The sequence below is a fragment of the Chenopodium quinoa genome, unplaced genomic scaffold, assembly GCF_001683475.1.
Source record: "Chenopodium quinoa cultivar QQ74 unplaced genomic scaffold, ASM168347v1, whole genome shotgun sequence".
Taxonomy (NCBI): Eukaryota; Viridiplantae; Streptophyta; class Magnoliopsida; order Caryophyllales; family Amaranthaceae; genus Chenopodium; species Chenopodium quinoa.
The window spans coordinates 2,976,565-2,995,456 of record NW_018745003.1 but is presented as its reverse complement, the minus strand read 5'-3'; the positions used below and the strand labels follow the sequence as shown (position 1 = coordinate 2,995,456).

Below are 18,892 nucleotides of genomic sequence, written 5' to 3'. Positions count from 1 at the left end.
TTTTTACTTTTAAAATGTTAAGAATATACATTAGATTGTTGATCTAAATTGTCTTTTTTTCACTGGACAAAGATTCCTAGTATGCCCTTTCACTTTTTCTTTTTTTTATTATTATTATTATATATATTTTTTTTTTTACAGTTTTTACTTTTTGCATTAGAGAGGAGCTCACATCATTCCCTTCTTCAGGTGTTGTTTGGTTGACAAAATGAAACATGAGAAGTTGAAATTTCTAGGATTTTAAATTCTTTTATGGTGTTTGGTTGACAAATTCATGAGAAGTAGAAATTCCTAGGAATTTTCACTTCCCACAAAATGGAAGAACTAAATTACCTAGGGGGATCTAGGTAAGTGGAACTTCCCATGGAAATTTTTTTAGAATATATTTACCATATATTATCACGAACAAGATATACATTAATAGGGGTGTTCAAAAAAACCCGAACCCGGTTGTCCCGTCTCGATTACCCGATGACCCGCAAAAAATCCGATGGAAAATTGACAAATTTTTCAGTTTTTTTCAGGTCAGTACCCGTTTCGCTAAAATAGCAGTTTCGTGGGCCGAGACATGGGACAGGCTTTGCTAATCTCGGACACCCGTAAAAAAAAATCTGTTAACCAGCCTAGTCTGAAATGAATCAGGTTTAGATCCAAGCTTCATAAACTTCATCTTCACCCAGAATTAAACAGTACCCACCAACTAAAATCAAAAACCCAGAAATAGAAATCCGGGTGAATTACGAATAGAGGTGGGTGAGAATTCGCCTCTTCGCCTTCGGTTGCTAAATGGCTATGCAGAGATACATGGCACATCAATTCCTCCAGAAATTTGGCTCAATTTTCCTCCATGCCTTAAATTTGCGGTATATTACAAATCTTTGATTTTTAATTTTTCAGTTGTAAAATCAAATTAAATCCTCTTCTGTCAACATGTGTGTGCTTATTTAGATCATTGTTGGATACTCGAATAGATTTACAAGAAATTATAAATTATAACATCTTAAGCAAGGAGTAGAAACCACAAGAATGGCAATATGACATATTTCAACGAGGAGTTGTTTTTGCCAAACATGTTTATGTGCATGTTAGTTAATTAATGGACAGAATGCTGAGTAGATGCAAGATTTTGAATCCGAAATTATGTTACCTAGACTAATGTAGGCGTAAGCATGGAAGGAAGAGCAGGAAATTTCCACCCACATTATGCCTCTCGTAGAACTTGAGACAGTGGAAAATTGGAAACCATTCACCATCTATTAAGTTTACGGTTTGTTTTACAAAATAAATAAATAAATAAATAAAATCCGGGTACCCATGTCCCGTCCCGGATAATTAGGGTACCCAAATTATTCGGGACGAGACACGTGCCGACTTATCAACTACCCGGATTTTCGGGTACCCGAATATCCGGGTACCCATATTTGAACACCCCTATACATTAACATGATAAATATAGAATATATGGTAAATATATTCAATATTCTAACAAATTTCCACTTCTCTTGGTTAACCAAGCACTTTTTAGAATTTCCTAGGAAGTTTAATTTCATGGTAAATATTTCCAAGGTATTTGTAATTCCTACATTCAACCAAACAAGCTCAGAGCAGTTTTTCTATTTCTTCCCTTTTTTTTTAATTGCATCACTTTGCAAATTACGGACTTCTAGACAATTTTTGGAAATGAAAGAAATAGAGATTTTAAAAATAAAACACACAATTTTTTGTATGCGGTCTGCTGTACCATGCGGCAGAGGTTACTTGTGCTACTCGATCAGGGGTTACTCGAGTTGTCGGGGTTACTCGAGTTTCTCGGTCAGGGGTTACTCGAGTTGTCGGGGTTACTCAAGTTACTCGATCAGGGTTACTTGAGTTACTCCTGACCGAGTAACCCCTCAAATAACCCCTGACCGAGTAACGTCTCAAGTAATCCATGATCGAACCCCTCGAGTAATCCCTGACCAAGTAACCCCTCAAGTAACCCCTGAATGAGTAACCCCTCAAGTAACCCCTGATTTAACCCTCAAGTAACTCCTGAACTGAACTCCTTAAGTAACCCCTGACCGAATTACTCGAGTAATCCCGGCCTTGACCGAACTCCTTAAATAACCCCAAACTGAGTAATTCGAGTAACCCCTAATTAACCGAGTAACTCGAGTAACCCATGACCGAGTAACCCCTCGAGTAACCCCTAACCGAGTAACTCGAGTAACCCTTGACCAAGTAACTCGAGTAACCCTTGACCAAGTAACCCCTCAAGTAACCCTTGAGCGAGTGAACCCCTCGAGTAACCCCTGTCCGAACCTTTCAAGTAACCCCTAAACGAGTAACTCGAGTAACACCTGACCGAATAACTCGGGTAACCCCTAACAAATAACTCGAGTAACCCCTGTCACACGATGTGGCCTGCTGCACCAAAAAGTTGCTGGAAAAAAATGGACTCGTGTGATAGGAGAGAGATAGAATAGAGTTTATTAATGATAAGTCGTGTTTTGTGCATATTTATTAGCTTATTTTTGGTTGGTTTTATTAGCTTAGTCGAGTGTTTTAGTCCATTTTGGTGTAATTTGGTTTATTTTCGATGCTTTTATGGGTAGTTTCGTTGTTTTTGATGTATTTCAGGATTAACGGAGCTAATTGAGTGGAAATGAAGCAAAACGTTGATGAAATACTTGGCAAATATGACACCTGTTCACTATTATGCTCATAACTTTTGATATACAAATGATAATGGAGTGATTCAAGTTGCATTGGAAAGTAGACTTGAAGACCTTTCCAACAATATATTATACGCCTCAAACGGAGCTCCGAATATAAAGTTATGACTGATTTAAGATGAGTGATACGCGCAGCAGAGCAGGCACGTCCGTGCCCAGCATCAGGCACGTCCGTGCCTGGAAGACAGACTCTGCAGCGTCTTTTATTTCTAGAGAGGCACGTCCGTGCCTATGATGAGGCACGTCCGTGCCTCCTCAGATTCTTGTGCGCCAAGCTTTTGCCGATTTTCTTATCTTTTCTAGGTTTTATTTATACTAAGTGGGGTTTTATTATCTCATTAAGTTTTATTTTAGGATATTAATTTTACTTTGGAAGAACTATTTTTTCTCTCTATTTTCCTCTACTTTTGTAATTCAAGATTGAAGATTCATACTTTCCACCTTCAAATTAATTCAAGCTTTGGTATTTTCTTCTCATCATTAATTTTATTAATCATGTTTTCTTTAATTATTTTTGTTATTGTTTCTTTCAATATGTGTGAGTAGTTTATTATTCCAAGATCTAGGGTAGCCCAATTATGATTGATGCATGAATTAATTCTTTAAATTCTTTAATAACTATCCCAATTGAATTGATAAATTGATTGTGATTATGCAAATTCTAGGTTAGACGTAATCTGGTATTGTGATTATTCCATTGTTTCTATCACAACGAGAGTTGGGTATAAACGGATTTGAGTAGATCAATTTAGGGTTTGATTTTCAACACGAGAGTAGGTTGATTTGATAATTGGGAAGTGAGAGTAATGTGTTTAATGTCTCTAATTTGCATGATACCATGAGAATAGGCTTGATTGTATGTTAGGGAAGCCATTGATACTCGAGAGAGGTCCTTGGTATTGATTAGGGTTTACTTTTCCCCGTTCAGTTGGAATTGTATGTTAGGGGTAGAAATATAATTGCATCATTCGTAATTGTGGTGATACTTGATCTTGGATGTTTTAATTAATTGATTTCTTCATATTCTTTAGTTTAATTTCGATTTGTCCACACATTAGTTCCTTGATTACTCGATTATTATTGATTTCTGCTTAGTAGGAATTTGAGTCTATTTAATTATTCTTGAACCTTAGTCTCTTGGGATTCGACCCTTGCTTGCCAATCTACATTAGTATTGGTCTGTTAGGTTATTTTTGATAGGTACGCGACACACCTACCAAATTTTGGCGCCGTTGCCGGGGACTAACGGTTTCATTAGATTATTTGTGATTCATTTTTGCTAGGCTTATTTCGCTGCTTCAGCTATTTTCTCTTGTGTTTTTGATACTCTTTCTCTAGTTTTCTTGTTGCATGCCCACACGAAGTTCAGGTTTGGAAGATCTAGTACCTTTTGATTCTGAAATCGAAGCAACCGCAAGAAGACGAGCAGGTAGAAGAAGAAGGAGAAATCAAACCAATAGAAACATGACGCACGCCACGAAATCCCTTTTGGAGTACGGTATTCCTGATACGACTACCGGACTTCTTTCTAGCATTGTCAGGCCACCTGTAACGGCTCAGCACTTCGAGCTTAAGCCACAATTCATTCAATTTATCTCCAATGATTCATTCGCAGGCTTACCGCATGATTGTCCGGTAAGTCATATTGATAGTTTTCTGGAGAAATGTGATACAATGAAAATGAATGGTGTAACAGATGATGCTATTAGACTACGCCTTTTCCCCTTCTCATTACGGGATAGGGCAAAGGAGTGGTTGAGAGATGAAGGCGCTGGCTCGTTCGATACGTGGGACAAGCTAGTGAAGGCCTTCTTAGTGAAGTTTTTGGGACACGAGAAGACTGCTAGGTTGAGGAATGAGCTATCCACTTTTAAACAGTCAGATGATGAGTCTCTCTATGAGGCTTAGAGAAGGTTTAAGAGGCTACAGAGACAATGCCCTCATCATGGCATTCCAGAGTGGATATTAATTCAAACCTTCTATAATGGCATGACTCATGAGTTCAGAATCTATATTGATGCTGCGTCAGGAGGCTCTCTCTTGACAAAGAACCCCACTGAAGAAAAGGAACTTATAGAGAAGATGGCAGCCAATGATAACTATCATCCAGGAGGCCGAAATACTGTGAAAAAGGGAGGTAAACTTGATGTTGATGCCTTAACTATGCTAACCAGTTCTGTGCAGGCACTAACAAGCAGGTTCGATAAGTTCCAAACTGGAACCTCTACTAGCCCACAGGAGTTGTGTCAATTGTGTAATGTGCAGGGTCATATTGCACCAGATTGCCCACAGATTTCGCAGAATACAAGTGAGATGTCCATTGAACAAGCCAATGCTTTCTACTCCTCAAATCCCAAATATCCTTATGATCCCTACTTAAATTCCTACAATGAAGGTTGGAAACACCATCCAAACTTATCATACAAGAACACCCAAGCACAGCAGAATCCATCACCACCACCCCAACCCAACAACTATAACCAACCACTACCTGGTCTCCAACAAAGACCATCCATGAACCAACAGCCAATGCAACCACAACCCCAAAAATCTAGCCTTGAAGTGATGATAGAGAGCTTTATTACCACAACCAATAGTGCTATCCAACAACAAGGTAACTCCATCCAACAGTTGCAAGCCCATAATAAGCTCATGGAAAGCCAAATAAGCCAACTTTCACAACAGGTGAGTCGCCTATCAACTCTTCAAGATCAAGCAAAGGTTCAAAAAGAACAATGCAATGCTGTTTTCTTGAGAAGAAATGAAGCCTTTCCGAGGCAAATTGTTGAAAAGATGTGCAGTGAGGAGTCTAGAAAAGACGAAAAGGGCAAAGATGTTCAAAGCTCCAAATATGTGGCTCCACAGGCTTATGAGGAACCGATGCCTTTCCCGCAACGGTTGTCAAAAGCCGTGCTCGATAGACATTTTGGCAAATATTGTGAAGCCCTCAAGAAGGTACACGCTTCTACTCCCTTTTCTGATCTTTTAGTTCAAATGCCTCAATTTGCAAATTTTGTAAAGAATATCAAATATCAACAAGAGGATAAGGAAGTAGCACATAAGAAGGGCCCTACTCTCTTATATGATAACCTACCACCTAAGCTGCATGATCCCGGTAGTTTCACTATCCCCTGCACGATAAACGAGAAATTTTTCGATAGGGTTTTGTGCGATTTAGGTGCTAGTGTTAACTTAATGCCCTATTCATTATATGAGACTTTAGGCTTGCAAGGACTTAGGCCTTCCCCTATTTCTCTTCAATTGGCTGATAGGACCTCTAGACTCCCTGAGGGTGTGGTTGAAGATGTATTAGTTAAGGTTGGTGAACTTGTTTTTCCTGTTGATTTTGTTGTTATGGACATGAAAGAAGACCATATGATCCCGATTATATTTGGTCGTCCATTCCTTGCCACAAGTCAAGCTTTAATAGATGTTCCTAAAGGACAAGTAACCATTAGGGCCCAGGATAAACAAGTCATGTTCAAGCTCTTTAATGAACATAATTCTATATTTGATGGTGGTACTTGCTTAAGAATCGATGCTACTAACCCTTTGTCTGATAAGTATGTATTTGATAGAAATTTCGTGAGAAGCAAGGACAAAATTCCACCTGATGATGTGCTTGGCCACATGAAGGTGAGTTCGGATATAAGGCAGGTAAACAATAAAATGAAGGAGTCACTTGGAGGCAATCATCCCCATGGGCAACATTGCTGAGTTCCCCCTTCGTGTGGTGATCCCGGTTGAGCCAATGAGTATCAATACGGTCAAGCTAAAGACCTTATAAACAAGCGCTAAATGGGAGGCAACCCATTCTCGATCCTTTTCTTTTCTTTTATTCTTTTTTTTTATTTTTATTTTTGATTCTCGATGTGGTTATTAGTGTTCTATTTTTTTATTATTTTCCTGTCTAAATAGGTGAAAAGAGAAAATTCTACGAAGATGGAGTCCACGAAATAAGGCACGTCCGTGCTTCCAACCTAGCACCGACCCGAGGTATGGTTTTCTCCCCCACCCCTCCTAATCAGTAGTTTGTCTTTCCCTTCCCCTTGTTTATTTGCCTTGATTTATGCATACATTGAGGACAATGTATGGTTTAGCTTGGGGGAGGATTTGCTTTTCACCATGTATATATTAGTTTTATTTCAGTTTTTGGGTAGTTTATTTCTTTCCAGTGTCGAATAATATGTCATTGCATGACTATGCTTCTATGATTATAATCACATATGTGTGCTTTTTGAAAAAAAAAGAGAGTTTTCGAAAACCCATTCATTGATGTGCTTGGAATTGAGCTAGGTAGTGGCCAGGATGGTCTCCCCGCTCTACTTATGTGAATAGTTTGTGTACCTGGTGAGAGTCTTGAGCCTTATTTGACTGATTTCACTCTACCTCAGTCATGTTTCTTCTTGTGTGATTAGATTGTCCTTCATATAATCGAATTCTTGGTCTCGCTTTTTGACTATTTTGAGACTTTATGATGCATGCCGCGAAAAGATGATTGAAATTCCCTTGTAGAATTTAGAGCCTCCACATTCTAGGCCTTCATGTTTTTTCTTTTTGTTTTTATTTATTTTTATTTTACATTCACCCGTAGGTTGAACCAATTTGAGCCATATTAACCCCTTCTTGATACCCTACATTTAAAGCTTTAGAGCTATTTTTCTAGGTTTATTTTGAAGGTGTTTTACATTTGTTAAGCCCTATGAGTGTGAATGATGTTGAAAAAAAAAAAAAGCGAAAAAAAAGAGTTTTCGAATTTAAAAAAAAAAAGAAAGAAAACAAGAGAAAGAGGGGATATTAGAAAAGGAAGAAAGGAAAGAAAAGAAAAGTGGCCTTAAAGGCTTTTGAAAAATTGAGAGTTCTTCCATTTATTTTTATTTATTAATTCCCTCCTCTTTGTGAAAAAAATAATAAAAAAAAAGGAAAGAAAGAATAAAAGGGCTATGTTTATATTGTATGAAGTTGGAGGAAATAAGGTTGGATTGAACCCGACATTTGAATGTGTAGTGGGATTAGGATTTGTTTTATTTTGAGCACCACATTCCCAAACTACGTCGTCTAACCTTATCTACCGAGCTTACCTAATATGGATTTCATGATTTTCGTGTTTGCAATCAATCATTAAAAGTGGAGAAAGTCACATTGCAAGCCTAAAGAGGCCGATTCATGTGAAGTTGATGTACATTCTATGCTTAGGTTGAGTGGTATCATATTTCACCCCGTAAACACAAGAGCGTTATTGTTTTTATTTTTCACAACTAAAGTGAGAATTATTCATGTTTGTGTGAGTAGGTATGGGGAGATGTGTGGTAAGATTGGTTGTCAAGCCCAAGTATATGAGATGAATGGTGGTTTTTGTGTAAGTTGACTCTTGATTTTGTTTTATCGTGGTTTTGAACTTGATGGCACATTGTGATTGTTTGAGAAGTTGCCATTCTCTTCCCTTGTGATTCATGGTTAAATGCTTGAGGACAAGCATTAGTCTAGCTTGGGGGAGTTTGATAAGTCGTGTTTTGTGCATATTTATTAGCTTATTTTTGGTTGGTTTTATTAGCTTAGTCGAGTGTTTTAGTCCATTTTGGTGTAATTTGGTTTAGTTTCGATGCTTTTATGGGTAGTTTCGTTGTTTTTGATGTATTTCAGGATTAACGGAGCTAATTGAGTGGAAATGAAGCAAAACGTTGATGAAATACTTGGCAAATATGACACCTGTTCACTATTATGCTCATAACTTTTGATATACAAATGATAATGGAGTGATTCAAGTTGCATTGGAAAGTAGACTTGAATACCTTTCCAACAATATATTATACGCCTCAAACGAAGCTCCGAATATAAAGTTATGACTGATTTAAGATGAGTGATACGCGCAGCAGAGCAGGCACGTCCGTGCCCAGCATCAGGCACGTCCGTGCCTGGAAGACAGACTCTGCAGCGTCTTTTATTTCTAGAGAGGCACGTCCGTGCCTATGATGAGGCACGTCCGTGCCTCCTCAGATTCTTGTGCGCCAAGCTTTTGCCGATTTTCTTATCTTTTCTAGGTTTTATTTATACTAAGTGGGGTTTTATTATCTCATTAAGTTTTATTTTAGGATATTAATTTTACTTTGGAAGAACTATTTTTTCTCTCTATTTTCCTCTACTTTTGTAATTCAAGATTGAAGATTCATACTTTCCACCTTCAAATTAATTCAAGATTTGGTATTTTCTTCTCATCATTAATTTTATTAATCATGTTTTCTTTAATTATTTTTGTTATTGTTTCTTTCAATATGTGTGAGTAGTTTATTATTCCAAGATCTAGGGTAGCCCAATTATGATTGATGCATGAATTAATTCTTTAAATTCTTTAATAACTATCCCAATTGAATTGATAAATTGATTGTGATTATGCAAATTCTAGGTTAGACGTAATCTGGTATTGTGATTATTCCATTGTTTCTATCACAACGAGAGTTGGGTATAAACGGATTTGAGTAGATCAATTTAGGGTTTGATTTTCAACACGAGAGTAGTTGGATTTGATAATTGGGAAGTGAGAGTAATGTGTTTAATGTCTCTAATTTGCATGATACCATGAGAATAGGCTTGATTGTATGTTAGGGAAGCCATTGATACTCGAGAGAGGTCCTTGGTATTGATTAGGGTTTACTTTTCCCCGTTCAGTTGGAATTGTATGTTAGGGGTAGAAATATAATTGCATCATTCGTAATTGTGGTGATACTTGATCTTGGATGTTTTAATTAATTGATTTCTTCATATTCTTTAGTTTAATTTCGATTTGTCCACACATTAGTTCCTTGATTACTCGATTATTATTGATTTCTGCTTAGTAGGAATTTGAGTCTATTTAATTATTCTTGAACCTTAGTCTCTTGGGATTCGACCCTTGCTTGCCAATCTACATTAGTATTGGTCTGTTAGGTTATTTTTGATAGGTACGCGACACGCCTACCAATTAACTAAAAAAAAAGTGAAACAACTAGTTTGTAACTTTAATTTTAGGAAAGTGATGTAACTAAAAATAAACGGAGAAAGTTTTAAAACATAAATTAGGTATATATGTATGGAATTTAATTGAAAAACAACAAGGCAACTACAAATCTACCAATAAATTCCCTAAATTATTAGTCATGTCCATGTTGATCATGTAGGCACAAGGCCTTGGACGCAATTGGCAAAGGGCCTAGACACAGCCCAACCAATGGCAAGACAATAAGACATGCATGGCCGGCCAAGGTATTAGTTGGGTTAAAACATGATTACAAGGTGTACAAAATCATGAATTAGTGCATAAATTATAAGGGTTTTGCCACCAAATATGCTTCTTTGGAGAGGCTAAATTGAATTTTATAATACACGAAATCGGGCTATTTTGAAATTTTTGGAACTCCTAGCCGAAAACTCAATTTATTGTTGGGGGTGCATCCTAATTAAGGTGCTAAAATTAATACAAAGTAATTAAGAGGCAAATTAAAGTAGCTGGTTTTTTCATTTCCAACAACGTGACTAATTTGTTTATCTTTCGTGTCATGCCATTATTAAGGCATTATGAATCCTTCATTGGGTAATCAGACCTTTAAATTGTTCATGTAGGTTGTTTATGTGCACTGGTGTTCCCTCGCCGAACACCAAAACTAACATTCCTCCGGAAGTGCATTAGGAAGTACGCTTTATCTATAGCCTAAAGTGGATATGTCATATATAGTATGATTTCTAACTTAATTACTTCCAAAAACAGCAAAGGGAAAAAAGTCTACAGAAGTATATAATATGCTAGTGGGTTGCTCAATTACCATGATTTTTGCCCAACATTAAGCCTAATCGTAGGACATATTTTACGCAATTATATATGCATCAAAAGAATTGAAATGCACAATTTTTAAAATAGAATACCCATATTGGGGGTGCAAAGCAGCAAAGTGCAATGGATATATATATATATATATATATATATATATATATATATATATATATATATATATATAATTGATTACTCCGTATAGTAAAAAAAAAAAAATTCAATAGCAGTTTACACTTTACGCCCGTTGCATGCATATAAGAGTAAAAATAATTGTCCCAAATTTGAAGAACACGTGTGTTTATTAAGTTATAAACTTATAACCCATCCATATGTGAGTGAGAGTGTCCCACGCATATTGAAAAAATAGATCAGAGATCATTACTGACATGTAAGATTATGGTAAACTACTTACTTATCGTCAATTAAATTTAAAATAGAACCAGTGTAGGCTTAAGAGTATACGAGTGTACTAGGAAAAAAATAAAAACAATTCATGAATGTCTCTTTTAGCTAGTAACAAATAAATTGACCCTACAATTCTACAAATTCTATCCTATCTTTTCTCATGTGGGAGAAAATGCAAGTATAGTCAATTTTCCATTATTTGCAACAATTGTGTGATGATTTTGGTTGCTCTTGTTATGTGGTTTTGAAGCATATAGGGGAGGGCTAAGGTCATCCTTGTTTGGAATTTGGATACTTGGATGCTCCAAATCATTGAGTGGTCGATACTTGGATGCTCTAGTTATCCACCCGTCCCTACATAAAATGCTCTTAATTCCATAGATAACTTAGTTCTTAGTAATGGAGTGTACTATTGCCGAACATATTATTGTGAAGTCAAATCCGAACTTTTTGAACGGGAAAAATCATTGCAGTTTAGATTTCATTGAAACATGTTTATAGATAAAACAATTCATTTTTTGATAAGTACGTTTCAGAATCGCCTAAATATATATATCAATGTGGTACGACGCAAAGGAATAAATTTATAAGGCAAATCAAATGAAATTTATATTTTGTTAATATACAATAATAAGGCAAATGTGATAAAAGCCAACAAGACTTTTGCATTCAAATAAGCATTTCAATGCTTGCTTAATTTCCCATACTCTTTTTTTCAAAACAAGTAAATGAACAATTTTGCATTTCAATTAAAAAAACAGTTTTGTTCAAATTAAAACGGAGTTTGTGGTTGTTTGTTTGACGATCAAAATACTTGAAATTAAATTTAATTACACTCAAGAGAATAATAGACATCTCAAACATCGTTGTTTATTAATTATTTCGTAATTTGTATTATTGACTAAACGGAAAAATAAGTACTCGTGGCTAAGTCGATATCATGCTAGCTAGTGCTAATTAAGCTAGTCGCCAAATATAGTAATAGCCCTAAATTTCAGCAGAAATGCTATGGTGAATTTTACATATAGCTAATAACTGGCATGAGATATTGTACTATTTCTTCTTTTGTCTATAATTTCTTCAGACACTTTCAATTTATTTTGGGCCCTGAAAATGAGAGGCTACCTATTTAATTGTTTTCTGCTTACTTCACCCTTAATTTGGCAGTCCATTTTTTTGCACTAACTCCCAAATTAAATCACATTATTATTAATAAGGCTAAATTTGCTACTGTACTACGTATGCAGCAGTAGTGCAGGACCCCTTGCTAATAACTCTCACTTCCTTCTTTGTTTGTCATCAATTGTATTTCATTTTTATCTAAATATTTTCACATTAATTCAGTCTTAAATGCAGTTCATCATGAATAATTCAAATGATGCAATAAACAAATTCATGAGCCCTAATCCCTAACAATAATTGTGACAGCATTGTGAATAATATTAATGTAAAGGATAAGTTATACTGTAGTATTCATGCAATTTTACTAGACAGATAATTTTCGTGAAAATAGATTTGTGAATCGTTTATTAATTACTCAATAAGAGAGAAATTGGTTAGTTTGGTGGTAACTGGTAAGGTACCTACCTTACAGTCGTACATATGCTAGGTCTCACATTCAAGAGTACGTATTCCTCATCATGATATGCTTAAAAGAACATTTTAATTAAATCATGTCTATAGACATGTATCGTATGCAAAACACACCTTTTTTTTAAAAGTGTGCATAATCTTTTAAATGTGTTAACAAAGAAACTAAATCATCTTTGAATTGCAAGCTTTAATTCTAGTTTAAATTAAAGCTAAAACTCAAAGCCAATTTCTTAATTCCAAGAGTTGATTGTTCAAAGGAATGATAACAAAAAAATGTGGTAGGGTAATGTCCTTTGTTAGGGAGCTCAGAAACATTGCTGATTTCCTGACAAATATACTCCACCCAAAGGGGTCCAATTGGTCAGTATACCCATCATAATTCCTATGATTTATTTCATATTATATTAAAACAAGAATAATAAAAACAAAATTTAATCAAATCATTACATACATAACATTAAATTTTTTCTAATTAATTTAATTTTCTTTGTTAATTAAATTACACAAATTCATCCTTCTCCACAACCAACCCACTTTATGTGATCCTTGATAATTGGCACTACCACATGGTCTGCCACATCAGTTAATCATCCTTTCACCCAACTTCTTAAATCATCATAATATATATGAATAAATCATTATTATTTTTATTTATTAATATTTAAATGATGGGCCAACCTTTTTTTTAGGCTATTATACCTTAATAGTGTCACTTCCTATGCACATTTATATATATATACACCTTAGGAAAACCCAAAAAAAATATTGTACCATATACCAAAACATATAGTAAAGTCTCAAAAAAAAAAAAAAAAAAAAAAAAAAAAATGAACGCATCATCACTAGAGAAGCAAAAGAAAGGGAATTTATATGTGTACAAGTTTGCCACGGGTAGCCGGACGCCGGAGTATCAAACTCCGGCGACATCGGTGACAAAAAGAATTATTTCTTCTAGTGTATGGGGTGGTTTAAGAAAATCGAAACCCAAATCAAAGCCGGAAAAGGAAAAGGAAAAGGAAATAGAGGGAAAAGAAAGGAAATCAGTGTCAAGTGTAGAAGGTATATTGTTGAGTTTGGTAAAAAGTAATGAGAAAAGTAAGGTAAATAATATTATAGAAGGGAGAAAATCTGCTTCTAATAGTGAAGAAATAGAGGGAAAGGGAAAGGAATTCCCTTTCCCAATAACAAAGGATTTATTACAAGGGAAAGGGAAAGGAGAAGGAGCAAGGAAATCAGTTTCTCATGTTGAAAATAATGTGGCTTATGTTGGGAAATTTGTGGAAAAAGCAAGGAAATCAACAGGGGCAAAATTGGAAAATGACATGGTTTCTGCCATCGCATTGTTACAAGTTAAGGTTTTGGTAACTGATATGCCTGTTTTTATGCAAATTCAAGCTTTTCAATGTGCAAGAAATACTTACGATAGTTTGGAGAAATTCAGTGCCAAGCATATTGCTTTCAACTTGAAGAAGGTAAGCATAATTAAAGATTATAATTCCGACTTACAAGTACCACCACGTCTTCAAATGTTGTTTCTACTCTGTATTTTGATAATGATTGTCTTAACAAATAAAAAGGTCAAACGTAGGAACAACATTTAGAGATAAAGGAAGTGTATTTTATTTTTTTTCTATTGTTTATAATACCTTTTTATTTTGGGTTTAATTAGATAAAGATGAGAAAAATGACGTCATTATTGTGAAGACAAGTTAGGAAATAATAACAAGAAAAAAAAATTGAGTGAAAAGCTTAGCTAAAACTGAAAGAGACTAAATAAGCTAAAGCAATAATGCCATTACTATCCCTCTTTAGAAGCAATAATGGTTTACATTAAAACAAAACAACTCCCGGCTAAATATTAAAGAGTGTCTCAAAAATTCCACAAAACCACATGTACTAAACTGCAAAAGAAGCAGCACATGGGATCTGTGGTTTCGCCCATTATATCTTGTCCAACCTAATTTAATGCTTACACGAGATAGTGGTCACTCCTTAGCTACTATACACGTCAAATGCTTTCTAAGAACTACCGTCTCTCTCACTCATCAGTTACGCATGCATGGTTTGTGACACTTCTTATGAACATAGTCATGTTTTGAGTTAGAGAATGTATTCTGGACTACACATTTATTACCAAATCAACATCAAATTTATCACCAGTTTGTTGATGAGGTAGACACCAAAGTTGTTGTCCTAAACAGGAAAAAGTTATCTTGGTTTTCTAGTTTTATTATGAATCTGTCTCGTACTAAAATCTGTATGCGTAAACACACGTTACATCTTGAGTTTATCTTTGTGTATTTACCTTCTATATCATAAAATGAGCCAAACATCTCCCTGATTCTTTCTCAAATACAAGTAGTGGTTAAAAGAAAATTTTATATCTTTTTTTTTATATACTTTGTATAATATAACCATAAAGGCAATGAGTATTGACATAAATGATATTAGATTCCTAAGCAAAGGTACCACTTTTCGAAACCTAATTAACTAAAATAACTCCTATTCTTTTATCTAATGTTCAAATTATTGCAACAATCATGTGTTATATCATGCCATTATGAGCCTAGAATTGTAAAAATAAAATAAAAAAATACTTGTATAATATATGAAGATCCCATCTTATGATCTCCTCATCACAAACACATTGAATAGTAGACAATAAATTGGTCAAATTGACCAAACAATCAAGACCAATAATGTAAAAATGAAATGAACAATAATCTAGATCTCAACTTTTGCTTCAATCTAGTCCCTCCATATTTGGTCCCCACTTGATAATTGCTATCCCTTACTAATTGGCAAGATGCCATGCATATAAATAGTAATTTTTAGTAGTACTAATTCAATTAACTTGAGATTAAGAAAGATCCAATTCCAACAACCCATGTGTTATGACTAATGACTTGTGATGAATAGTTAACTATCCTCTATAATAACTGGTGTTTGTAACTTGTCAGTATTTGCCTTTTTTTTAGTACATTTAATATGCCTTGCCTTAGTCATCCTCCGGGTGCTGTCAGTAGTCACTATATATGGGCCTTTTCCTATTATTTTCGCAACATTTTTAAATTCATGTGGATGTTAATTAGCTTACTTGGTTACTCGTGTAATTTTAAGATATGTGATCTTACCAATTTTAAATCCGTGATCAAATCTCGTATATATCATAACTAATATTGTTTATATTGAGGTTTTTGCAGGAGTTTGATAAGGTATATGGGCCAGCTTGGCATTGTATCGTGGGCTCGAGTTTTGGGTCCTTTGTTACCCATGCTACTGGCTGCTTCCTCTACTTCTCAATGGAGAAATTGTGCATTTTGTTGTTTAGAACCAAAGTTCAGAGAGCATTGCAGTAGTGATAACTGAGATGATAATTTGAATTTTTATAGATATAGGCCAGGTCTTATGACACATACCCCTTTTTTATTTTCTGATCTAGGATTGGTCAATCATACAACAAATTTGTAAATGATAACAATTAATGTAAGTTTGTGCATATATAATATATATATTTCTTAGTTTCTTACCCCATTTGTTAATGTGTTTCATAAATGTATATTGTTGAGAACTTTGAGATTTATTGTGAATTTTCATTTAGGTTTTTGCAAAAAAAATTTGTTTTTTTTTTTTTTTTTTTTTGGAAGGAAGGTTTTTGCAAATTTAAGGCAATTATATGAACATTTATTTGGACATCCTTCGCTTGTTTATGTATGACAAGTTATTCATTGCCAGAGTTTGGACTAAAGATGTTGGGCCAATTGTGGTCCTAGTGTCAATTATTGGTGCAATATAAATGTTTAAAAGAAAATTAGATTAGAAGTTTGGGTCGAGATGGCCAAGTAATAAGGTGACCATCTATAATAGAGACGCACTCTTATCACGTAATGTTACTCAACTGCGTAATTTTTGGTGTAGAGAGAACCACGTTATATAATTGTATACTACGTATAATACAAGTATGTCTTAGCGAAAATTAATAATTTATGATAATTCTGTATTGCCAACCAAAATTTTGGTATCTATCACTTTTTAGCATACATACACCTATCTATCATTCTTTCCTCTACTCATAGAAGATAACAAGTACATTGGCCCAATAGGCCCAGAAAAGTATGAGCCGTTGTTGTGAGAGTAAGCTTCAATATTAAGCCCAATATATGTCATGTTTGAATGAACCTAACAGAACTTGGGAGACAAGAGTTGGTGAGACTTATACTTCGTTTATTTAGTGTCTCTAGATGTATTAATTCTCACGAAATGACTTAAATCTTTTGCAAAGCAATCAATATTGTGTTTGATTTTAAATTCGGATCAACGAGTGAGACTCCTTCATAAAATTATAATCTATCTACCACTCTTTTGATATGAGACAATTATTGTCTACATCAACACGAAAAATCATAATAAGTTAAACCGCTATTTTCAACATTAAAAGGTACCAAATCCGTAGGGTAACCCGTAGTTTCATACCTCATGCCACTCTAGACCCCAAGCTATAGGAATAGGAGTGTTAAACTCATTTCAATTTAGTAATGGACCTTAGGGGTGATACATCCATACAATCATATGGGTGGTACCTAACTAACCTAAGCGATCAAACCTTGTCTATATCTCGATCCTTTCTTTATGTACCGAAATGAAATATAAAATCAATTTTAAGTTACTACTCGTAGTAATCAGGATTTCGTATTGACGAAATACATGTTCTAATAATTGCATGCTAAATTTGACTAGTTATAGGAGTAATAAATGGTAACCCTTGGTCAAATTGGACTTTTATATTCAATCACAGCATGGTGGAAATGTCGAAATAGTTCGATAATAAACAAATAAAATGGTGTCAGTGTCTAGCCAACACTACTCTATTTTGACTTAGTTTAATTTCTTTCTTTTACCAAGAAAAATTCTTTGTTTATGATTACAGGTTATGTAATAATCAAACCAAATAATTGTATCTACTTTTGACCTTTTCATTTCTGCTTGTAAAACTTGTAAGATTCAAACATTGTCCAAGATTTTTGAGCAAAAATAGAGTAGAATATAAAGGATTATTCATGAAGTTTGACAATCCAATAACACTAAGAAAGTCTGAAAGTGTTTGCTATTTGAATTCTTAGGATGTTAGTTATACTCCCTCTTGTTCAAGTAATAGGTGCTTTTTAAAATTTTGACTTATATTAAGAACTTGATTAAATCGGATTTGATTCATAGTTAGGTAAAACAACTCACACGGTAACACACTAACACGTGAGTTAAATGTGAACTATGTAGGATATGAAGATAAGATGACGGACTTATGAGATCGGTAAACTACTACCCGTTTTATAAAAAATTCACATATGACCGCAGAGCTTGTATTTGATCAGACTTTCTTCCAACATGGCCTTGTAAAGACGTAGAGATTAGAGGTAGTTCAAGGTAAGAATTTTAGAATCTTGTGTTTCAGGTTTGGGCCTCATTTGTCCCACTAGTCACTATTATTTTGAGAGAGGATCTAATGGTGCGGCCCATCATACATTTAACTTAAAATAGAATATAAATAAATAATAAATAATTTTTTGTTTAAAAAAAAAAAATCATTGAAGTTAGTCATAGGGGTGAGCAAAAATTCCGGATACCCGGAATTGGAACTGGAACCGGTTAGGAATCGGCGAGTCTGAACCTGAATTGAACGCGGTGGTTCTAATTTCGGGTAATAAATTAAGGAACGGGATGCAACCGGTTCCAATTTCAATTCTTAATTTTTGGATCCGGAATCGGTTGGGTACCCGATTACTCATTATATGTTAAACTAAATATATTTAAAACATAAAAATATGTGGAATATATGTAGTTAGTAAAATGACTAAAATATATTATTAATCCTAACATAAATAAAATAGTTTCATGCATATAAAAATATAAGTATTAAACGCTGAAATGAAAATGGATCAAAAAAAGTATTATAATTGTATTAAATTTTAACATTTATGTACAAAATTGGGTACCCGAAATCGGAACCGGTACCCGGCGGTTCCAATTCCAATTCCTAAAATTTAGGACCCGGTTAAAGCGGTTCCAATTTCAATTCCGAATTTAAGGACCCGGCCCCAACCAATTCTAGGCCCGATTCCTAAAATTTTGATCGGATAACCGATTTATTTGCTCACCCCTAGTTAGTCATAATTCTCATAAAGGTCTTTATGAAAGGTACTTCGTATAATATACTATATACCTCATAATATGGCAAGCCATCCTTACTATATGTGCACATGTCTTATGTAAGATTATTTTCATTTTGATTTTATGTGCTTGCTTTCAAAGCTCTTTTTGGAGGGAATAAAAAAACACACATCCACAAGTGTATTCGATCAAATATTATAGGCCTAATATT

General features: G+C 34.6%; 2 protein-coding genes across 2 annotated transcripts; both read left to right on the top strand.

Moving 5' to 3' along the window:
- The first annotated feature begins 4,703 nt into the window (after positions 1-4,703).
- LOC110708132 lies at positions 4,704-6,431 on the top strand. Its single transcript, XM_021886239.1, has one exon. The coding sequence runs from the start codon at positions 4,704-4,706 to the stop codon at positions 6,429-6,431; it is 1,728 nt and encodes a 575-aa protein (XP_021741931.1).
- Positions 6,432-13,030: 6,599 nt separating this feature from the next.
- Positions 13,031-16,045, top strand: LOC110707907. Its single transcript, XM_021885988.1, has 2 exons — positions 13,031-13,988; positions 15,720-16,045. Exons 1-2 carry the CDS (start codon positions 13,344-13,346, stop codon positions 15,873-15,875), a joined length of 801 nt encoding a protein of 266 aa, XP_021741680.1. The 5' UTR covers positions 13,031-13,343; the 3' UTR covers positions 15,876-16,045.
- The last annotated feature ends 2,847 nt before the right edge of the window (positions 16,046-18,892 follow it).